The 25258-nt window shown below is 40.6% G+C and overlaps 1 protein-coding gene across 2 annotated transcripts in view; it reads left to right on the top strand.

Moving 5' to 3' along the window:
* The first annotated feature begins 190 nt into the window (after positions 1-190).
* ccser1 (coiled-coil serine rich protein 1) overlaps positions 191-25258 on the top strand; it is a 136612-nt gene continuing 111544 nt past the window's right edge. For both annotated transcript variants that reach the window (XM_088994123.1, XM_088994124.1), the window contains exons 1-5: positions 191-381; positions 6426-7384; positions 9700-10087; positions 14365-14549; positions 21783-21873. In XM_088994123.1, coding sequence (XP_088850249.1) covers positions 6446-7384; positions 9700-10087; positions 14365-14549; positions 21783-21873 — 1603 coding nt within the window. In that variant the 5' untranslated portion in view covers positions 191-381; positions 6426-6445. The remainder of the gene's footprint in view (positions 382-6425; positions 7385-9699; positions 10088-14364; positions 14550-21782; positions 21874-25258) is intronic.

Raw genomic sequence — 25258 nt, 5'->3', positions numbered from 1 at the left:
TTATGTTATGTTGCCGACCTATTATTATTATTTTGTCATGGAGGCAGTATGATACGTGTGAATATAATTGTTTAGTAAACTCCAAAGCCTCACCTGTCAATCATATTCTACCTGAACGAGACGAATGGTGAAGCGCAAGAGTAGGGGCGGGGCCGAATCGTGACGTCACATCGCTGTCACCTCAACGCGGAAGGCAACAGAAGCGCAGGAGGAAAAGAAATGATCCGCTCCACGTCAAGTGGGACAACGAGGTTATCGTGAGCTGATAGCTCCGCACCACAGCCAGCACCCTACCGACGGCCCCCGTTTCACGTCGCCGCTTGGAGGCTCCACACAGCCCCTATGAGCCGAGCCGGAGAGGCGCTGGGAATCCGTTGAAAGGTACCACAGCTAGCGGCCGGCTAGCTAGAATGGCAGCCTTACCGGTCTGTGTTATTTCCCCTGAACACCTGTGACATGTTATTTCAGCGATCGTGACGTGTTATCGCCCGTGTCCGTGACGTGTGTCTTCGTCGATGCGGAACCGCACTCGGGAAAGGTCGCTCCGAGCATGTCTTCTGTCATGATTAAAGCATTCGGCGTTGTGATTTGCTCTTGGTATAATGAATTAGCGGCCCGCATTCGAGGTGCAAAGACTGCCTCCAGGGACTTGTTGAGGCGGGCAGGTGTGCAGGCAAGCGGGATGGGGGTGACGTTTATGTCCGCTCAAGGGGGCCCTGACATCGGTGTCACATTCAGTTTAGTCAACCCCCGTTATTCGCGAGCGAGGGGAAACGTGCTCCGAATAGGAAAATATCGTGGTATAGTCCACGCCTCCACATATTTCTCCTCCATATACCTGGACAGTCTTGCAATGTTACACAATAAAATACTTAGCTAGTCTAATAAGCTCATTCACTGCCAGACATGTGCAAAAATGTGTCCACTCCAGTCCCACGGTTTTTGTCATTGTCACTTGAATTCCAGGACCCACAGAATATGCAGTTTTAGGACTGCATAAAAATTCAATACAGCGTAAGAAATTTCTTAGACTCTCTTCTTTCATCAGAAAAAAAATAGTTGATTCCTAAATTTTACGGGTCTTGACTTATATGAGCTTGAAATGTCCAAAATCCAATGTACTACATAGATATTGGTGTATATCTCGCTTTTACTAGAGCTGAAGCTGGAACAAAGCGCTCACATGGAAAAAAGGGAAATGCTGCTCCCTTGTGGAAGGGAAAACATTGCTTTATCGGCACCCAAGCATTAAAAACAAAACCCGAACAAATTCGGGAATGGCACTCTGTCATATTTTCAATTCCCGCATAAATTCGTGAATGGCAGTGAATGAGTTAAAAATCATTTTAAGGGATTTACCTTAACATATCTGACAGCTTTCAATTTCACAGGACTAATAATCTACTATTCAACTTTCCTATAGACCAGGGGTGTCCAAAGTCAGTCCTCAAGGGCCGCTGTCCTGCCTGTTTTCCAGCTCTCCCAGGAGCAATGCACCTGATTCAAATCATCAGGACCATTTTGATGCTGCTTCCGAGCTGGCTGATGAGCTGATCATTTGAATCAGGTGCGTTGCTCCTGGGTGAGCTGGAAAACAGGCAGGACAGTGGCCCTCGAGGACCGACTTTGGACACCCCTGGTCAGGTGTATTCTGTGCATTTTCTAAACATTTCATTTATTTGACATTCTTTAATAGTTTAAAAATCGCCGATTGTTCAATGACATTATCGATCAATACATTACAACAGTAGGATTTCCCAAATGCACATTTACCTGTGATGGGATGACAGAAATCAATTTTGGCTGCAACTAAAATATTTTGCGATCCCTGTCAATATGTTGAACTGTTGAAATAATGATTATTGTGGGATGGAAAGCTGCTCTGCTGCTTGTGTAGCCATTATGTGAGCCTGTTTATTAGTGACTTTTGTGGCATTTGTGGTACATTATCCATTTTCTTCAAAATGATCATGGTCAGAGTGAGTGTTTCCCTGTCTATCCCCGCAACCCCCTCCACACACACACTAATATTGCAAAGAATGGAACACCTTTAAAGGACAACCAACACCATTTCTTTGTTTCCTAACTGACATCAGGAAAACGTTTTGTAGCATCTGAAATACCAAAAACACGCAGGCTGATATTTTTAGGCAAATGAAAAACACCAATAAAAATGACTTAAAGTGTCCCAAAACTACTTCAAAATGATCTCGGGATGGCGAGTTTTAGAAGGTCCCGCCCCCTTCTTCATGACGTGACGTCTTGCCCTGCTCGAGAATCAAAACAATGGCTTCAGATTCGGAGAAGATGCTTTCTTGTTACTCATTCAGATATGAATATGATTCAAATAGTTCTGAAGAGGAAAGCATCAATGTTTGCAATCGATTAAAAAAGTTATTCCGTGTCATTCTGAGGCATCTGGACTGAAATGTAGTGTCCCAGAAAATGCACAAGATGGCGCCCAAGCTCCGTTGGATATGGGCTGATTTGTCTGTCGGGAATTTGATTGTCTTGGTGCAACACACGATTCACCATCATTTTATTTATGTTTTCCTTCTAATTTCGCCATCAACACGGTTCAACACAAAGTTTTCAGACCAAACAAAGTACCTAAAAATGCATTGTGTGTGTCATTTTCTCGGTCAGTGACAATATCTACCGTGACATGACGTCTGGAATTATCACCAACTCAAAAACAAGACTTCGTGAATATTCAGCGCAACTCTTAAAACGTAAAATATAGTTATATGCGGTGTAATCTTTGTAAAATACACTCAGTCGAAGTCATTTGAAGTGATTTTACAAATTATGGACACAACTTGTCCGGAGGTGTCGGTTGTCCTTTAACTAGAGAAATCCATTAACGGCTAAAGAAAGAATGGATAACCCCAATGGCAAATGGCTGATTAATATTTAGTGTGCATATTGATCTGGTCATTTCATGGGCAGCTGTGATGAGATTTTGGGAAAATCTATTAATGGCTTGAATAAAAATAAAACTACGTCACATTAAAAAATGCTGGGTTCAAAGCGTGGGAAAAAAAGCGGCGCCTTTCTGTCCCGAAAATTTGGTAATCCAGTAAAGCCCTGTGAAGACCACAAGATGACAGTATTTCCTTGCAAACGTCTTGTTTCCTCTACATTACTGTCTTCAAAGTGACTTCAAAGGACGGGGGATTTTACTCTGCTGTTGTTTTATGAAGTTAGTTATGTCAGATATAGGCACAAGGAAAGCATCCTGTCTGCAAAGAGGTAGAGTCACAAACCTGTTATGGAAGCGCCAGTCACACCCCATACGCACGCTAAGACATTCACACACACACACACACACACACACACACACACACACACACACACACACACACACACACACACACACACACACACACACACACACACACACACACACACACACACACACACACACACACACACACACACACACACACACACACACACACACACACACACACAGAAAATGACAATCAGTGCTAAATAGGCAGCAAGTTGGCACTCTGTGATTTATTGACCATGTGTGTGTTTGTGTTTGCTCGTGCATCAGCCAAAGTACTGGGACAAGATTTGCAGCTAATCTGTTAACATATGGTATCATTCAGAACATGGCAGAGGGCTCCAACAAGTTATCGAGCTCTTGATTCAAAACAACACAGTAAACCTAACACGCGGGTCACAAATTATTTGAAAAAATATTTCTATTAATATACAGTAGATATATTTTTGGTAACCTTGCTTATGGTAGCGTGGTACAATTATGTTTAGCATAAATGCCTCACGCTCAGGAGATCTGGGTTGAGATCTCTTTTGGAGGTTATATTCGCAAGGTAGTCCTCCCACATTCCTAAAACATGTATGTTTAGTTCACATTTGGGACTGTGAGTGTGAATAGTTGCCAATGTGTGCCATGTATATGACAGGCAGCCAGTCCAGGGTGTGTTGAAATTCACACCCAGTTTTCAGGTTTCAGGCGTTGGTGTAAACCAGTTTTCACCATGTCTATTAAAGACAACCGACGTCTCCGGACAAGTTGTGTCCATAATTTGTAAAATGGCTTCAAATGACTTCTACTGAGCGTATTTTACAAAGATTCCACCGCATATAGCTATATTTTGCGTTTTAAGACTCGCGCTTAATATTCCGGAAGTCTTGTTTTTGAGTTGGTGACGAGTCCTCACCCTACGTCACTGAAGGAACGCCCCTCACTGAGAAAGGACATATCTTGCATCACCTCAATGCATTTTGCGGTACTTTGTTTGGTCTGAAAACTTCGTGTAGGACCAAAAAGCGGCAGAAGAGGGCGACAAAGCTCTATGTAAGGAATTAAACAGCCTGTGGAAACGGGCTGATTAATTCCTTACACGGAGGTTTGTCGCCATTTTCTGCCTCTTTTTGGTGCTACATTTCCCGCCCCCAGATACCTCAAAATGGCACAGAATAAATTCTTTAATCAATTGCAAACATGTATGGTTTCCTCTTCAGAACTATTTGAATCATATTAATAACTAGATGAGTAACAAAAAAGCATATTCTCCGAATCTGAAGCCATTGTTTTGATTCTCCAGCAGGGTAAGACGTCTTGGGGTGACACCACGAACAAGGGGGCGGGACCTTCTGAAACTAGCCACTTCCGGGTTGGTTTTTTTGCATATTTTGGACACTTTAAGTCATTTTTATTGGTGTTTTGCATTTGACTAAAAATATACTGCGTCTTTTGGGTAATTTAGATGACATAAAACAAGTGATGTCGGTTGTCATTTAAATATACATTCCATACAAAATATAGTACTGAATCAACTTACGAACAAATTCATCTTATGAACGACCGTTCGGAACATATCTCGTTTGCAAATTGGGGAGCGTCTATAGTCGTTCACCACTCCTAACCTGCGCTCTCAATCTGTCTGTAATCTGTGTATAATCAGATCGAGGATGTTTCTTGTTTAAAGGTGATCGATCAGAGTACATTTTCCAGGTTAGCTTGCACTGGAGAATCACAATAATACCCTTATATTTTTTTGGACAGACATTTTAATCGCTTTGTGATTGACTGGCAACCAGTTCAGGGTGGACCTTGCCTATCCGCCAAAGTCACATGGGGTAGTCGTCAACTCACCCACAATCCATTATGAGTAAAATAGATTGATTCATGGATAGTAACCGCTCAAATGGATCCAAACAGTTTGGACGTAAATACCACTTGACATTTGAATGCCAATCAATGTTTGGCATGTGGGCCCCTCATTGAAAAGTGTTGATGGGACTGCCAAATTTACTGTACTGTAAATCGTTTGTCGCTTGATCAAATTTGCTTTTGGAGGAGGTGACGCACTCACCTCAGCACCTCAGCACAAGGAGTTAAAGTAAGCTTATTACAGGCAGATCTAAAACCAAAACACTTGAGTTGGTTCCCTTGCTGCTTTGGGTGTCTCCAGATGATAAAGCGCAGCAAAGAATGAAAATGTGAGTAATCGAACTTTTAACGGTATGATTATAAAAGGGTTGGTAAATCCACTGTCGACCATTTTGCTTCCATAAAGCTTCTTTCGGCGTGATAGCGAAATGTTAACGTGGCATTTAAGCTGCAAGTTAATGTTTGCTGCTTTGTGTTTGTCTGTCTGTTAATGGGATTACTGCCATACCCACATGGTCCGTCTCGTTGCGCCGGTGGCATATCTGGGCCAAGTCAAGTTTTGGAAAAGATCTTTTCAGCGGGGAAAATACAACTTTCTGATTGATTCGCAACATGTTAGGCTGGACTTACACTGCGGGTCTTCTCTGTTTTCCTTATCATTTCCTCTTTCTTCAAATTGCAGATTTTTATTCACATTTAGCGGAGGCCCGAGAAGGATATTTACATTTCCCATTGCTGGCATTTCATCCACCACATTTATGCTGCCAAGATTAATATTCAAAATATGCCACTTGAGAGCAAAATATCTGAATTGTGTCACTTGAGGCATGCCTAAACCTCACTTTTTGTAGCTTTAGTTTGCTTTATGGAGGCTTTATGCGTCAGTTTACATCAAATTAGAAATATACAGCGGTCTCTGTTTTGTGGATGTGGTGTGGGTAACAGGTGGCGGAAGACTTAACCCCAAAGGTTTGTGGTGAGCATTTTGCATCGGAAGCTGATCACATGATGCATCCTGAGCTTCATGTCTGCTAGTCCAAACTGTCTAGAATGTCTCACCAGTCATATCATCCATCCATTTATTTATCCATTAATCCATCCATCATCCATGTATTCATACATCTATTTATCCATCCATTCATCCATTCATCCATCCATCCATCCATCCATCCATATCCATCCATCCATCCATCCATCCATCCATCCATCCATCCATCCATCCATCCATCCATCCATCCATCCATTCATTTATTTATGTATTTTGTGTGGCCCGCAGACTACCCCCTCAGCCTATCGATGGGTGAATCCGGCTCGCGTCGCTCCACGCTGGTTTCCCGCCTGCCCATCTTCCGCCGGAGCACCAGCAAGCGGCAAGACTCCTTGCCCTCGTCCCCGTCATCAGGCGGCAACTGTGTGCACACTTCATCTCCCTCCAGCACAAATTCAAGCTCGGGGAGCACTGGAAAAAGGCGGAGCCTCTTCCGCGCCCCATCGCTGAGCTTTTCGGCGAAGCGCAGCAGCCACCCTCACGTCCAGCCCATCAACTTGAATCTCGCGCCATCCCCTCCGCCGGCACAGACGACTGACGCCAACGGGAACAGCCAGCAGCCGATTACAACGGCACAGTCGGTGGGTTTTAGCGATGCTCACCCAAAGTCGCGACATTCCTTTGGCTTCGGGAGCCACCGACACAAGAAAATCACCCGCTCTCAGACGCAGGATTTCGACAAGTCGTCTGCGTCCTCTTCCACAACCAATCGCAACGTATTCATCAACTGCCTCAGTGGCTCGGCGGTCAACGAGGGCGATGACTCGGGCTTCATCGAAGAATACGGCAACGGCAGCAAGCGCTTGTCGCGACACAAGAAGCACTTGCTGCCCAAGTCCCTCTCGGCCCACCACCAATTTTCTCACCAAAGACCCCAAGGGGACAATCAGGAGTGTGTCATCACTGCTCCCGTCACCCAAGGTGCCGGAGGTCTCACCCCGGGGTCTTGTCCAAGCGACGCCGGCCTGGAGAGCTCCCTCCAGTCTCCCATGGTATCAGAGGACCGTACAACGGCCATCACCCCTTCCGAGTTCACCCCAATCACTGAGGACTCTATCTCTGAGGCCGAAGCTCTGCCAGCTCCCAGTCCTGGACCCGCCGTTGTGTCTGCACTGACCACCGAGACTCTCTCGGCTGAGGGTCCATCTGTCCCAGAGAGAATCAGCGGGGCCTTCTCGTCCTCACAGGTCAGTATGGCAGATTTTGCTCAATGTTCTTGACCGTGAATCAACATTTCATTCCATGATTTCAACTGCAGTTAATAATTATATATATTAAATAAATTTAATAATTGAGAATAAGTAATAAATGTATTGTTGTATCCCTGCAATACAGAGACTCCCATTCGAGTTACGAACAACGGTACATCTGAACATATTTGTGGTAACATATGTAGAATTCTCTCCGGTTGTACATGTATATATCTTTACAGACCATGTATTTTAGACCATGTTTATTTTTCAGTACAAACCAATACAGGTTACTTATTCAAGCTTTGCGTGTGGCTGCCGTCCAGAACATCATCATCATTTAAAGCAGCAATTCCCAAACTTAATTGAGTCAAAGCACAAGTTCAAAAATCTTAACCAAAGCAAATGGTCACAAAAAGAACATTGATGTGTCATTTTTTTGGCGTGGGTCACATTACCGTTACCGTTTCACCCCAAGAGCCGTTATGAATTTGTGGAAACCATGTTTCATCTCCTCCACATATTACATATGAACGCACAACAAATTCATAAATACCATATTTTCTGGTGTATAAAGCCTTGATTTTCTTCAATGAAGCAGGTGCACCTTATATGTGAAGTAATCAGAATCATCTTTATTGCCAAGTATGGAGAAGACACAAGGAATTTGTTTCCGGTCGAATACACTGCACTAGTATCATCATCAAAAAATTGCAAAGAGGCACTATACAGTTCCATTTGGGCTACTGTTCAAAGAGTTAACGGCTTGGGAGAAGAAGCTGTTTAAATGTCTGCCGGATTTAAAGTATAAGCCTTGAACATATATTCCATACAAAATATAGCACTGAAGCAACTTACGAACAAATTCACCTTACGATTGACCGTTCGGAACGCATCTCGTTCGTAAGTTGGGGAGCGTCTGTATATTTTATATTTTTTTTATTTTTCAGTACAAACCAATACAGCTTACTTATACAAGCCTTAAACATACTTATATAAGCCTTAAACATACAGTCCATACAAAATATAGCACTGAAGCAACTTATGAACAAATTCACCTTACGAATGACCCTTTGCATCACACACAGCGTCTGTATACAAATTCTAATGTCTTATGAATTTGACACACATCACAGGAGAGTAATAATCACCAAATGTTTCAGATTAGGCGGCCCGGTAGTCGAGTGGTTAGCATACCGGTTCACGTCCTGGTCCGGCCTCTCTGTGTGGAGTTTGCATGTTCTCCTCGGGCCCGTGTGGGTTTTCTCCGGATCCTCCGGTTTCCTCCCACACTCCAAAAACATGGACGGCAGGCAGATTGACCACTACAAATTGTCCCTAGGTGTGTGTGTGCGAGTGACTGTTGTACGTCTTTATGTGCCCTGCGATTGGCTGGCAACCAATTCAGGGTGTCCCCCGCCTCATGCCCAAAGACAGCTGAGAGAGGCTCCAGCACCCTCCGCGACCCTAATGAGGAATAAGCGGTACGGAAAATGGATGGATGGATGTTTCAAATAAGGGTTCCAAATTCTGAAAAATCAAGATTTTGTCAGCTCTGAATGCATTGAAAACAAGCTCAACATGCTCCACTTTCAGAATTTTTCCATCAAGCGGAAACAAATTCCTTGTGTGTTCTACATACTTGGCAATAAAGATGATTCTGATTCTGATAAGGCACACCAGAGTATAAGGCGCACCCCCAATGAATGGTGTATTTTCAAACTTTTTCCATATATAAGGCACACCAGAGTATAAGATGTACCTTTATTGAATGGAAAAAAAAATCAAAATATAATATATAAATACAGGAAACAAATGTTTTCCAAATATAAAAATCGACCAAATTCGGGAATGGCGCTCCCTGTCACGTTTTTCAATTCCTGAATAAATTCGGGAATGGCAGCGAATGAGTTAAAACTGTGAGTCAGTTATATTCACTTCTATTTCCACCATGATGCCTTTCAAGGATCCACTTCAATAACATTTGCAGCTTATAAACACGCAAAAGGGGATATTTGAAAAGGGTAACTTGGACCCCGGGTGCTCTTGGATGTGAAGAACAAAAAAAATAAAAGAGAAGGTGGAGGAGGAATATTTACGCTGAAATGTGTGAAATCGAATGTCAGCAACCAGCATGAGATTTTTTTTTATTATTAAAAGAACATAAAACGTCTGCCCTTCACATCCTATACCTATGTGGCATAATTCAAGAGTTTTATTTTATGTTCTTCTGAGAACAAGGAAAAAAAAACACCTGTAGTGAAATTACTAAACATGACCATGCAAGATAAAGTTCAATGTTATCTTCTCAGGTTTTCTTCTCTCCGGCTACGTCTGCCATTGAAAAACCATTACTACCCGACTCCAGCACGACCAACAACACCGACTACGAGACGGCCATCTCCCTCTCAGAACCGGAAACCGCCGTACTCTGCCCGTCTCCGCAGCAAATATCGCCGGATAAGAACAAGGAGCATAAAAAAACTCAAGATGGGGCCGGGATTGGGCCGCCTGGACAGGAGTCGGTGAATACAGAGACCACCAGCGAGAGCGAGGCCGTAGTGCCAAAAAGTGACGGCTGCCGCTCGTACCCGGAACAGACAGAGAGGAAGGCGAGACACACGCTGTCAGTTCACGAAAGAGGAAGCTTTTGTGGTTGTCGTGACAGCAGGTCATGTCATCTAAGGAAGCCGCACACAGGTAGGAAGCAAAATACCCATTTCAACTGTCAAGTATAATATTTTCCTTGCAATGTGTACCAATGCTTATTTTCCCACTTCCGATACCAAGATTGCAATAACAGCAGGAATTCTGTTTTTAAATTATCATTATCATTATCATTATCATTATCATTATCATTATCATTATCATTAATGCTATTATTATTTTTTAATTTTTATTTTTATTTTTATTTTTATTTTTATTTTTATTTTTATTTTTATTTTTATTTTTACTCTTACTCTTACTCTTACCCAAGGTGCATTTTCAATGAATGATATATTTTAATTTTTTACATATATAAAGTGCACTGGATTATAAGGCGCAAGGTCAGCTTTTAAAAAAAATGGAAGGCTTGTAGGTATGGCTTTTAGTGCGGAAAATAGGTATTTTTTATGTACAGTGATACCTCAGTTTACGAACCTCTTGGCTTACAAACTTTTCGGTTTACGAATGTTACATTGAGGAAAATTTTACCTTGGCATATAAACTATTTTTCGGGATACATCCAGAGCTGCCACAATGAGTGATGTGTCGTTCGCGAACGAGCCCGTTCTCCTAACAAGAAAATGGTGGCAGACTGTTTTGTCCTCTATTCCCCGCCCCCAGTCAGTCAAGAACGCAGCAGTGAGGGCGTGGGGGTTACAGGCAGAGATTGAGTGAGGCTGTTCTCCCAAAAACAAAATGGCGTCTTCGGTTAAAGCCATGTGATTGGTCAAGAATGCAGCAGTGAGGGGGCGGGGGGGTTAAATTAAATTAAACATTAAATTAAACATTAAAGAGACAGTCAGACGACAGAGAGAGTGAGCACACACACACACACACACACACACACACACACACACACACACACACACACACACACACACACACACACACACACACACACACACACAAAAAGTGAGACGACAGCTTGAAACAAAAAACAAAAGTCAAATGGTGAGAAAATGGATAGAAACTAGTGAAATTTGGACTTGTTTTAACTTTGATAGTGTAAAATCAGAGTGTAGATTAGAAGGTTAAAATATCCCATCAATCAGGCTCCACAAATAACCCGCACAAGCCATCTGTACACTTGATGCAAAAAGCTATCAACCCAGCTAAACAGAACAAAATTGATAAGGAAAAAGGTAAAATTATTGCCGAGAAAGCACTTCCAAGGGATCATTCCTCAAGATGGTGAAAGAAGAAGGCTATGCACCTCATCAAGTATTTAATGCTAATGAAACCGGCCACTCCATTCCATCAAGCCATCAACGACCATCACAAAGGTAAATAAAACGACTTTATTATACTGTACAGTTTATTTCTTTAATTATAATACCATAGCACATTTATTATACATAAAATATGGTATATTTTGTGTAGTTTTAAGGCTTTGAAAATTAGAAAGTAGAAAATTATGTTTTATTGGGACCTGGGAATGGATTATTCTCATTTTGATGGTTTTCTATGGGAAATTATTTATTGGGATACACACTTCTCACCTTACACACTGTCTGGGAACCAATTAAGTTCGTAAGCCAGGGTATCACTGTATATATATATATATATATATATATATATATGAGCTTGAAATGAGGGTGGCTTTACAAAAAACTAAATTTATATTGCGCTTTAACAACTGAAGCTGTAACTAAGTGCTAACATGGACAAAAGGCAAATGCTGCCCCCTTGTGGTAGGGAAAAATTGCCAGAGGAGGTCTGACCAACAGTTTATCGTCATCTCCCCACAACAAAAAATAATACATTCAGGAATAGCAGTGAATGACTTAAACATCAACTGCATCAGTACGAAACACCTCGTCTCAGCTTCTTATACACTTCCTGAAACCCCCCACCCCAAATATTTTTTCTCTTTTTCTATATGAATATGAATGGAGGTGAACAACATTGATCTGCCAAGGTCGGGCCTTCAAGGTAGTTTTCGAAGCCCCTTTTGTGCGGCTTGTAAAAGTCAAGATTTGGCATGGTGTTTAAATCGAAGGATCGTTCCGGACAATGTTGACGAGGCGATTTTCAGCCTTCTGAGGTCGTATTCGGAAGCCCCTTTTTACACTGCCTGGAAACCAAACCAATTTTTTCTAAGGTCGCATGAAAAAGCCCGCTGTCACTATCTATTAAATGCCGTCATTTCCCATCTGTTTTTCTTTTTTAATAGAAAATAAGTGTTGCATATAAAAGGCAATGACTTGGAATGGAGGGGCAACGTCGACACAGCAAGTTTTGGCAGTCTTAGGGCGTAACAGAAGCCCCTTTTATGCAGCTGTAAAACTCAGAACCTTTAAACTGTGAGGAAAATGTGATAACCTCCAAGAACACAGCACTGCCCGAAAGAAATCCAGCCAGAAAAAAATGTGAATAATTCTGGTGAATATTCCCTTGCTCTAGTGCAGTGCTTCTTAACCTCGGTTCGATTGAACCTTAGTGGTTCAGTGAATCAGTCTCGGGGGTTCGATGCTGACTCTGCCATGGAGGTTACGACACACTCCACTCAACATAACAATTAATTATAACACGTCCTCTGGGCCATCACTGTTATTTTTGTGCAAAATAAAGAAATATACGAATTGTGTTTCTGTTTTTAATAACATTTTTTAAATGAAAATTTCCCCTTTGTGAGACTATTAACCCATTCACTGCCAGCCGTGCAAAAATGTGTACACGCCAATGCCAGTTTTTTTGTCAGTTTTACTCAAATTGCAGGACCCACAGAATATTGAGTTTTAGGACTACATAAACATTCAAGGCAGCGTAAGAAACCTTAGACTCTCTTCTTTCATCAAAAAAAGAGTTAATTCCCTAGTTATATGGGTCTGGAGTTATCTGAGCTACAAAAGGCAAATGCTGCCCCTTTGTGGAAGGGAAAAACATTGCCAGAGTTATGACCAGCGCTTTATCGGCAAGAAAAAAACAAAACCCGAACAACTTTGGGAATGGCGCTGTCACGATTTCCAAGGCGGTTGCAGTGGTGGGCCACAAAAAAAGCAGGCAGAAGGGAAGAGTAGGGTGCATTTGCCGAATTGTATTAAAGAAAGTCAGCAGGTACAACATATTATACAGCAAAGTCATGACAACAAAAAGGTCCAAAGTAGCAAACAAAACCATGAGTAAAACATGACAAGATGAAACAAACCTGACAGGGTGAAACAAACATTGACCCAACACTGAATGGACATGCCGGGAGTCCTTTTAACTGCCATCGATTAAAACGACCAACGGGGCCCGACAGTGCCACCCTCTTGGGTTGTTTTCTCTGCTTCATGGGTCTTCACGGTGTTAGAAGATGGTAGTAAAATCAGCAGGAATCAAGGTGATCAACAGAAAGATTTTTTTAATCTTGGACAGGAAAGACATTGTGAGGTAGAAGCTTCTGGTCTGCCCCCACCCGAGATGTTATTTATACAGAGGGCGGGATTGACATCATTTCAAAAGGGGCCTATCAGCTACGAGATAGAAAGGTGAAATATGATCTTAGACTGAAATAAGAATGGTTGAATACAGTACACCCTACAAATACGTACGGTTATAAGATAAACTACACACACATATATAGAGTAACAACTTAGACTAAACTTAGACAAATACAAATGAGTAGAAAATAAGTAACATTGGATGTTTCAGGATGTGCATATAATAATAAAAATATATAATCTAATAAATAACATAAAATCTTTTTTTTGTCTTATTTGCAAAAAAAATCTGATGTTAATTTTTCATTAATGAAAAGTTTGGTGAATGTTCCTATGAACTCTTTGCGTTTCTCTAAAAAAATACGACAACGGCTCTTGCGTAGTGTAAAAAGCGAGTCTCGGCCTCTTTGCCTTTTTTGAATGCTTTTAAAATTTGAAAGGCTTCTTCAGGATGAGGGCAAAAATGCTATTACGCACCCTCACTTTTTATTTTGTGAACACAAAAGAAGTGTACACACACACACACACACACACACACACACACACACACACACACACACACACACACACACACACACACACACACACACACACACACACACACATTTTGTAAACACTGTTCATTATGCAAATTTGTGCTGTGGGAGGCCTCTGTGTACCCCTTCCAAAGCATTTCTTTTCACATTCCTGTTTGTCTCCGCTGTCTTTTGTTCACTATAACCATACATCTCTCTGCCACGTTATCAGAGCTCCCTTTCTCTTAGTTTAAATTCTAAACTAAAATAAAACAAAAAAACAGACTACATTTTAAATAAATGTTTAATACGTTCATGTACCTTTGCTCAGCCTCGTTGTGCAGCAGTGTCAGCCCCTACCACGAAGTGATACGCTTGGAGAGGCGCCTGCGTTCCTCCTCAGAAGGGGCTGGCGGTCCTCGTATCCACGGCAACCACCGGGACGCCCCCAGCGTGGAAGGATGCGGCCTCCTGAAACACAGGGACAACTCGTCATCCTCTAAACTGGGAAGTTTGGTAAGTGTATGTGAGTTTGTTCATATAACCTAGGTACCACTCACCCAGGAAGTAATAAGAAGAGCATTTCCCATTGTGATCAATTATATTTAGAATCATTAGTTTCAGAGGATAAACTGTCGCCGTTGTAAAAGCTTCATTAACTGTTTTAGACACTTTCGTTTATGCAGATGTTTCGAAACAATAAAGCACTCTTGAAACACAGTCTTAAATTTAATGATGATTGAGTGAACGATTAAATAAGATGAACATTGACCGTTTCAAGTATACAGTGATACCTCAGCTTACGAATGCTTTATGTTACGAACTTTTTGCCTTACAAACATTAAATTTGCGAGAATAGAATCTTGGCATACAAACTTGTTTTCAGATAATAAACCAAACCACACGGAGTGCCACGGTGGCTGGCGGACTAGTTTTCGGCGGAAGAGCACCAAACCACACGGTCGAACAGCGCCACTGTGGCTGGCGGACTAGTTTTCGGCGGAAGAGCACCAAACCACACGGTCGAACAGTGCCACTGTGGCTGGCGGACTAGTTTTCATCACCCCTTCATTTGAGTGCATAAGTGGTTTGTTTTCAAGGAGGTTGAAAAACTTCTGTTGATTTGATTAACGAAAAGCAGCTAGCAGTCTACATTGTGAGTGAGGGTATTTTCGCCGAGAAAGCATGGCAACTTCACTATCATCAAGAGGCAACCTGGAAGTTTGACATCCATTGACAACTACTATCACAAAGGTAAATAAAATGACTTTATATAGTACAGCTTTTATCTTCAATGACGATACAATAGCATTTATTATACGTCCAATAAGATATATTTTGTGTAGTTTTAAGGCTTAATTAGTAGAAAATGATGTTTTATGGGGACCTGTGAACGGATTATTCTCATTTTTAATGGTTACTTATCGGAAATAAATTTTTGGCAGACAAACTTTTCGCCTTACACTTTATGGGAACCAATTAAGTTTGTAAACTGAGGTATCACTGTATAATAAAACCGATTGTCACTTCAAACAAAACCCTGCACATTATAACTGACAAGCGTATGGCAGCGTACCGGTCAATGGCTCACGCGAACAGGTGATAGAATGTGAGAAGATCAAAATACGTACAAGTACGATACAAATACGGTATACGACAAACAAAGTGTGTCCAGTGTCACATTTGATGACGGGACATTTTCTCCAAAGGCTCTAACATTTGCATACAAGTAATACAAAAAAATGAGTGGCGGGTCGTGCGTGTCACTCCTAGGCCTTCAGTAGTGCTACAGCTGTGAGTGTGATCTGATTTACTACACGTCTATCAGAGGGTCCTGTTGGCCAGGAAATAATGAAATTGAACTGTTGACAATTTTACTATGAACATGTGGATTCATGATAACCTCATAAAATTGCAATATTATTTGCTATTTTTGCTCGCTGCCGAACCGTCCAACTTTTCTTATTGACGTCCATCTATTCTTGAAAAGTCCATCTTGAAAATGACTTTAACAGTATATCTGCAACCAAATCCATTTCTTCTCCTCCTTCATTGTGGGTTGACAAAAACTGCACTTAAATCAACACAAAAATATGTTTGCGAGTGACTAGCCAATCATGTGAGTGGCCAATCATAATTTGCGAAAACTCTGACGTTGCCAGCGCCTTCCAGCAGGCTTTGGGTTGCCAACTCAAAATCGGATTGGTTAAAGAAACAGTTTCATCGACACTTATTTTATGCTCCAGGGCCTGTAGAACTGATTGTGAAGGCGTCCTTTTCTGACCATGGTAACAAATGATGGCTGAATTGTGATTGGCTAAATGCTTAAATATGAAAGCCCACATCTCTAAGCAGCACAATGGGGGAAAAGCAATGAAAGGAAGCTGAAAGACAATTTGGAATGATTTAATAAGAATTCATGGACAAAATAGAATTCACATTAGTCTGTGATTCAGATACTTTTAGGCCAGCAGAGAAGGCTTTGCAGGCTTTGATGGCCCACCACTGCAAAAAGTACATTTTCTATATTATGTACCTTTGAAGCTTTACGTTTCCTGAAATTTTGTCCAAACTCAAAATTTATACATGCGTGAAGGTATTGGAGGGTCGCAGGTAAGACTTTACTGATAAAGAAGAGAGTGGGAACATTTGCATTTTCATTGCTTATCACAATCGCCATTTGTGTCGACAACATATCTTTTTTTTTTTTAAGTGGCTGCGTTGCTGTTCCACAATCGCCCACGTTCTGATAATCGCACCTAATATATCAATTTGGAGTGATGGATTAGACATATTTATGAAACTTACTGAGATAAAACATGAAATAATCTGTTTATGTATTTCTGTATGTTCTTGTTGTTGTCTTGGCATTCCTTTTAGTTGCTGGGGACGGGAGTGAGGTTCAGTTTTGAGATATTTGTCATACTTATCGCATTATTATTTTTTTGATTCTCCCACCTTTTCGTCACCTTTGACAGCCGGATAATTGGATTGGATTGGATATGCCTTTATTAGTCTCACAGTGGAGAAATTTACATTTCACAGCAGCAAAGTGATGAAAGGAATGGAAGTAGAAAAACAAAATACATGAGCTGCTGGAAAGGCAGCCACTCTCGCGGCGCCGTCTCGAAGTCATAAGAACAAAAAAAAACTAAATAACAAATAATATGACAGCATAGAGACAATATGACAAAACAAAGACACAGAGAGACATTCATTCTTCAGGACTTGCTGTACCCTCTTTGTGATAATAATAATAAAGCGGGCCCGCCAGCGATTGCGCCCACTTGCAGTTGACAAGATAACCACACACAACATTTCTCCAGAGGTTTTCTGCATTTATTGTTGGTATGAGCCCCGCCGCTTTGAATAGTTTTTTTATTGATTGATTCACAGTTAATGCCGAACTTTTGGCTCCAATTGGTTGTTGTGTCCCCTGCTTCATCACTCCGTGAACGAGGAGCTGTGATTTTTAGCTACAACTTTGAAAAGTTTTTGAATCATTAAAACTTTATTAAAGCTAATTATGCGCTTTATGGCATCACTGTCTGTCTGTCTGTCTGTCTGTGTCTGTCTGTCGGTCTACATAATACATTTCTTTTCTATCTTGAAACTCAACTTTTCATGCTGAGTTTGAAACTTTTTAATGGGTCCATTTTACGTGCAACATAAGATGCGTATTAAATGTGTTCCTTGTGTTCCTGATGCCAGAGTAAGCAGTTTTTTCGTTCCATATTTTATTCCCTCACTGTGCCGTGACTTTAAAACACAGTAGTTTTATTTTCATCCCGTTACATCTGAATGAATTACTTGTGAGTTCTCCTCACCACTTGTGAGTGTGAATGCAGCGTGCTAAAATATCAAACCCCCACACTAAAACAAAGGAGAAGGTTTATAAATGCAAGAATTGATTAAAACAGAATAAAGGCTGTAAAAGTGAATAAGTGAGGAAGGACCTTAGTACCGAGTGCGTAACGTTCCTTTTTATACCTCCTCGTTCAAGAAATGGATTTTACATTTGTCGGCGTTCAGTTCACCCCACCCCAAGGGTGCGTTATATCAAACACAAGGTGGAAATATGGAAGCTAGTTTGCAGTTCTGCATGCTCCAGGCTCTCATGACTGCAAATATTTCTTCTTTACGCCCGAACACAATTGCAAATCCAAGTATTGAATCTACTGTAAATGTCAAGTATGGCTTCTCAAAAGGACAGGACTGTCATCACTTTATTGTGGATGTCATTCCACTTGGCACTTCCGGGATAAACAAGGTTAAAAAAACAACAACATCTTAGCATAGAGAAGCCATACTTTTATTTACTTATTTATTTACTAATTTTATTATTTACTAGTGCAGCGTGTTCTACCGGAAACAAATTCCTTGTGTGTTCTACATATGGCTCATATTCTGCTGATACTACTGGTTGAAATGGCTCATAGCCTCAAATGCATGCTGCGGCTTTACATTCTCAAGGTTTACATTTCTTTGACAATCCAGTGCGTCTGTATTAGCTTCACTGAGAAAGAACTGTATCATTGAATATTTCATATATGGGCAGCAGCTGCTTCTTACAATTCACACCCTCCCTCATGTATCGGTGCAGCTGATCAATACGGAATGAGGCTGTTGCATTGTTTTTAGTCCAAACAGCGGTGATGAGAGCTGAACAAAGTCACATATTGGATTTTCCGAGTCCCTTGTGAGTTGCATGGATTTAGTTTTTCTCCACAGCAAGAGTTGAACCAAGTTCTTTCGACTAGCGTGAAGCATTTATTGGGAGAGGAAACATTCGTCCATTTTCTCTTGCACTTGTCTTCACCACAGTTTATCCCAGTTGACGTTGGCAAGAGGTTGAGTTCACCGTGGACTGTTTGCCAATCTATCAGGGCGCAGATGTATACAAACCCACATTCAGTCTCACATTTACTCCAGCCTATTTTCACTTCATTTTAAACCTTACGCTAATTGGCTACTTGGTCTACGGAGCAAATTTTGCTTTCTGAAATAACAGAAATCACCAAAGAATAGAAACAGGCAGTTAACAGATGCGATTGCCAACACATTGAAGAGTTAGCGACCGAGAACCTTTTGCACTGTCGCTAACAAAAACAGCAGTGTTTTATAACAGTCTGTCAGATTATTTTAAGTGTGGATTCTTTAAATGTCCTCGAGTAACATTGACAGCTTCCTAAAATAATAGTCTATTTTTTCACTTGCAGGTTCACTTTTGCCATCACTGACACAATTCTGTGATGCTATTCCCAAAAAATAAAGGCAAAGAAAAACAAAACACACTTGTGAAGTTAAGCGCTTGGATGCTAATCAAGCAAACGTTTTGCTAACGTCTTTCATGATTGTAGTGTCAACTCAAGTTGGACTTTTGAGGCATTTTTAGGAGAATCTTTCATGTTCCACTGGTGAGTGTGAATGATTCGGTTTTTTTTCAAACTGATTTCAAAAATGGTCTGACTGCATTCAAATATTTGCCACAAACATTCCTTTGCTTTGGAAAAATAAATGTTGATTTGAGTAAAGCAGAAGGCGAAATCATTTAGAGCGGGGATCATCAATAAGTCGATCGCGATTAGACCAGTGCATCTACAAGGTACTATTGGTAGATCGCTTGACAAGGTGATGTGACATTGTCATGGACTAACGCCATACAAAAAAAACTTGACGTCAGCCTATCAGCCATCCTTTCACTTGATTGATACACCGGACAACCAATCAGATGACATCTTATTTTTCGATACAATGTGGGTGCTCAAACTACGCACTAGTGATGGGAATTCCGGCTCTTTTCAGAGAGCTGGTTCTTTTGGCTCCCAAATGGCTCCTCGGTGTGTTTTTTTGTTGCTTAAATTAATTAACTACCAAAAATGATGTAAACGTTTTTGAAAAACGAATTACTCATGTAAAAAATACATTATATCAAATGTTTTTATTTTTGTGGCTTGATTTATATATGCACAGAGAGCATCCACGAACTTTCACTTTCCCTGTAGTTACTCTGGTCTGATGATCAGTTATCACTAATTTGCTTTTCATATTAATAATGCTTTCATACCAACTAGTAAAAAAATATAATTGAATAATAATAGCAGCATAATGTGGTAACATTTGTCCACCTGTCTACCTCAACCCACCCTCACTGCTGCATGTGTCTGTAATTTTCCTCTCCCTCCTCTATCACGGATATTGACCAATCACGTGCAGCTTTAACCGAAGACTGGGGGCGGGGAATCGAGGACAAAAAAAAGTAGGCTCCAATTTTCGGCTCCTTGTTAGGAGCCGGCTATAAGAACTGGCTCGTTCGCGAACGTCACATCACTACTAAGCACCTGAGCATTGCAAAGTTAAGCTAATCGTCAGTTACATCCTAATTTTTCGTTCGTACGTTTCCTCTTAAACGTAAGATAGTGTATAAAAATAAGTGGGGAAGCTGGACCACGTAAGAAGAAAAAAGTATCACTTTCATACGGAATGGGAGTAGTACTTATTTTCAAGATGGCATTTCCAAAGCGCGTTTGTCTCTTCTGCCACTTATCAGAGTGAACTCGGGTAATGGCAAAACATGTCCATAATTATGTTGTGTTGTAATAATAATAATAATAATAATAATAATAATAATACATTTCATTGATAAGCGCCTTTCAAAACTCTCAAGGTTATACATCAACATAAGTTGCAACAATCCTCAATATATTTCTCAATCAATAGAATGGGTAGATCATTTTGACCTGGTCATTTCAAAAGTAGCTCGCATGCTGAAAAAGTGTGAGCACCAATGATTCAGAGTAATATTTTGTGATACCCCTACTGTAGTGTTGCCTTTCCTGCCCACTAGATGGCAGTAGTGGATTTTCTTCCGATAATAAAGGAGCCGGTGCTTTTCAGCCTTCAACGGATGCGGTCATTTGAAACATTAACATAACTCTTCACTGTCTTGATAGAATAATAGCCCAGAGAGATTTTTGAAAGGGCAGTGCAGTAATATTTGAACATGTTAGATTTACCTGTCATGTTTGCGAGTAATGGCAATGAAGTTGATTATGATGGAATAGAAAGCTACATTAAAATTAAATCCACATTAGATGACTCACTGCTTGTCTTTTCTATTTAACTAATCAGTTCCTGCTACACGTCTGACTCACACTCAAAAAGGTTTTGAGTCTGAATCTCGTTTGCATGCTCTCCGGGTATTCCGGGTTCCTTCCACGACTCCAGAAACATGCATGCTTGCTTTATTGAATACTCTTCAATTGCCTATCGATGCAAATGTGAATATGAATGGTTGTTTCTAGGCCTGGCGGCCAATCCATTGTGTACGCCGCCTCTCAGCCAAAAGTCATCTGGGATAGGCGAATCAAATGAGGACGAGTTCTGTCGAAAAAGGACGGATGGATGATCACTTTCTCTCTTATAGCTCTTTCAGTACATTTCCCCCAACTGCTATGTTATAATGATGAGCCACTCAATCCCATTCTGTCTCTCCAAGGCAAGAAAGTACCAACATTATTCCTGAATGGAGATAATATTCACTCTTTTTTTTCTACAAATGATTAAAATCACTTCAACTTTTTTTCCCGTCATTTGCGGTGCCTCACCTATTTTAATTTGAATGATTTGTGTCCCGCGGCTTTCCAGAGTTATTGGATTAATGTGTCCACTCTGCATTGAATTGATGATATTTTACCTAATTGCAAAATGAATCAAAAAAAAATCTTTATTGTGTGTGTGTGTCTTTAGGATATCCTGAATAATTTGGGCTCCTCTGAGCTGGATGAAGATGACCTCATGTTAGATCTGGATCTATCTGATGACCAGCGCCATCGGCACGGTAATTTTTTTTCTCAAATCGACATAGAAAATTATGGGAAGTCAGTTTCAGGCACAAATTGTCAGAGGTCATAATTCAAAGTAACATTTTATGATTCTTTACATTTCATTAATTTATTTGATCATTCACACAGCTATTAAACACTCATAAAGTCAATTATTTTGTATCTTTCCGTTCTCACTGAGCCGAAGTTTCACGATTTGCTGACACACAAAGATTTTGAGCCCCTTTTTTTAAAAGCTTTCGAGATGCTCACTGTACTTTTTATTTCTTGTGTTGATATATTTTTCGAAGAGCCTGGAGAAGCTTATGTTTTGATCACATTCATCGCTCAGTCTTCTTATGGTCGTTTTCTTTGATCCTCCTCACATTCATTTTGTTGCCTCCAGTTGAACAGTCTCTCCCAATCCTTCAACATCTGGCACGCAACTTTGATATAGTTGCCTCATTTACAACATCTCTCAGGCTTGAGAAATGATTACCAAGCTACACGTGTTGCCTGGTGCGATGCTGCAAAGCGTGCCAAGCGATTTATTTATTCCTTTATTTATTTATTTTTTGATGGAATGTGTGTGAATATGATCGCAAATGAGTTGTGAACGCACCTCACCTGAATGTGTTAACCGGAGCGCGGTCAATTTAAAATGTCGCTAATTGCCTGAAACGCTCATGTTGTGCTGCTTTGTACGTTTCAACTTTTTTTGCCAAATAGTCCCGGCTAGTCGAGCGATTAAATTGGTCAGATTAGCTGCTCTGGATCTACTTATTCCATTTCCATGTGCTTGCAGAGATGGTGAATGTCAGTTATCGTGTCGTGTCACCTCGCAAATGTACGCTTTGTTTCATTCATGCACAACAAAATAATAATCCCGTGGTGCCTTGCTTGGTGTATTTATTTTTTTTTTTTCATGAATATTATTTCATTTATTTTTTTGTCAGGGCGCTAGTTTTAATTTTTTGCACTAGTTACGCTGGTGCAACTATTTTTCTTTGGTACACCAACAAAAAAGTTCACCCAATCTTTCCCAATCAGTGACATTCAAGACCTCAGTTTTTATAGGCTCACTCTATTTTTTTATGTATATTTTTACATACATTTCTATGTGGCTTTTTAAGCACTATGGAATTTCAAACGATTCACTAAAATCTGTTTGAAATGCCTTACTTCAATTACAATATTCCACACAACAAAGCTTTGACATAGAATTGGGCTGAAAAAGATTCGCTTCTGTGAGATGAGAAGCATATTTTCTATTGTTGGTTAATTCTTATTTTCAAGATTGATTGCATTTGTGACAACACAAACAAGGGTACACAAGCCAGTGTCTTATTGTGCCGGTCCCAAGCCCGGCAAGAGGGTTGTGTCAGGAAGGGCATCCGATGTAAAAGCTTGGCCAAAAGAAACATGCGAATCAAACCTCTGAAGATGGAGGACTGATTCGCTGTGGCGACCCCTGACGGGAAAAGCCGAAAGGAAAAGAAGAAGAAGAAGATTGCATTTGTGACAACAACATAGGCATTGTCACTTTCACCCTTTCAGAAATGTAACCACCCTTTAGAAAGTTTCAATCTCGCGCCGTGACTGTCAGTCACTCGGAACGATGACGTTTCAATCAGCAGTGACGCGCTGAATGAGTAGTATTACTAGCATCTGTTAACAACTCTTGACACCATTTTAGGGCAAAACAAAATAAAAAACACATAACCTCCCCATCGTTTGTGAGAAATAACCATTCAAACCAATAATAACTCAAAAGTTTACATGTGAATAACTGCCGTTGTGTGTAAATGGACAATGAAACACCTTGATGCTAGGTTAGCGCGATGGTACTTATTTCTAGCATCTGTTGACAACTCTTGAATGCCGTTTTAGGGCAAAAGAAAAAAGAACACATAAACCCCCCCCACCCATCTTTTTCTAGACATAACCACTCAAACTAGACATAACTCAAAAGTTGACATGAGAATAACTGGCATTGAGTTTAAATGGATATTCAAACACCTTAATGCTAGGTTAGCGTGAGGGTAATTATTTCAAGTATCATATAATATCAATATAATTATTATTATTATAATATCATATCATAAAATATAAAATATATATCAAATATAACATAAAATATATATCAAATATTTCAAATATAACACACATAACCTCCTCATCCTTTTCTCGACTTCACCACTCAAACCAAGAATAACTCAAAAGTTTAAATGTGAATAACTGGCATTGAGTCTAAATGGGCAATGAAAAGCCTTCAGAGTAGGTTAGCATAGCAACAGAGGTAATCCATTATAAAATACAGAGGCTTGCACTGATTGATTGTACGCTAGTAAAACCTCACGCCTCAAAATAGTTACAGAGGCTGCTGGCCACTGAGTTGGCGGCCGGCGTTCCAAGCCAGGGACGCCGCATCGGCGCATATTGTCATCCCATATTTCATATTGTAATATGGCCGCACAGCACAGTACCCTGGAACAAGGAGATTTCACAACGCTGCAGTGTGATGAAATGGCTCACCCAATCATCTTTTTTAGATGAGTAAAATCATTTTATTGCTAGTTAAAAACAACATTAGAGATGTATTGTTGAGTGGATAGAATTTTTGGAGCCTTCATAAATCACAGAATAATTGAGTCATTTATTTAAGACCTTTAAAGGACAACCGACGTCTCCGGACAAGTTATGTCCACAATTTGTAAAATGGCTTCAAATGATTTCTACTGGGCGTATTTTAATAAGATTCCACCGCATATTTTACATTTTAAGACTCGCGCTGAACATTCAGGAAGTCTTGTTTTTGAGTTGGTGACGAGTCCGTACGTGACGTCAGAAAAGGACCACCTCCTCACCGTAAAAAAGACGCATTGTAGCGTCTTTCCATCACGTCAATGTATTTTGCTGTACTGTTTTTTTTTAAACCATGTCTTACACCCAAAAGCCGCCAGCAGAGGGAGGCAAACTCCATGGAAAGATAGTATCAGCCTGTGGAAACGAGCTGATTCATTCCTCACCGGAGCTAGTCGCCATTTTTCTGCCTCTTCTTGGGTGAGACATTACCCCCCTGCCCGTTTGCCTCAAAATGGCCCAAATAAATTCTTTAATCGATTGCAAACATGTATGCTTTGCTCATCAGGACTATTTGAATCATATTCATAACTGGATGTGTTGCGTCACACGCGGGTATGATTTTGAAGTGCTTTAGATGTGTAACAAGAAAGCATATTCTCCGAATCTGAAGCCATTGTTTTTATTCACAAGCAATGCAAGACGTCTTGGCGTGACGTCACGAAAGGGGGGGCGGGACTTTCTGAAAATGCCCAATTCGCAGCTCATTTTTTTGCAGATTTTGGACACTTTAAGTCATTTTTATCTGCGTTTTGCATT

Source organism: Hippocampus bargibanti, linkage group LG04 (assembly GCF_051943395.1).
Source record: "Hippocampus bargibanti isolate YZ-2025 linkage group LG04, ASM5194339v1, whole genome shotgun sequence".
Lineage (NCBI taxonomy): Eukaryota > Metazoa > Chordata > Actinopteri > Syngnathiformes > Syngnathidae > Hippocampus > Hippocampus bargibanti.
This window is presented reverse-complemented; position numbering and strand designations above follow the sequence as displayed.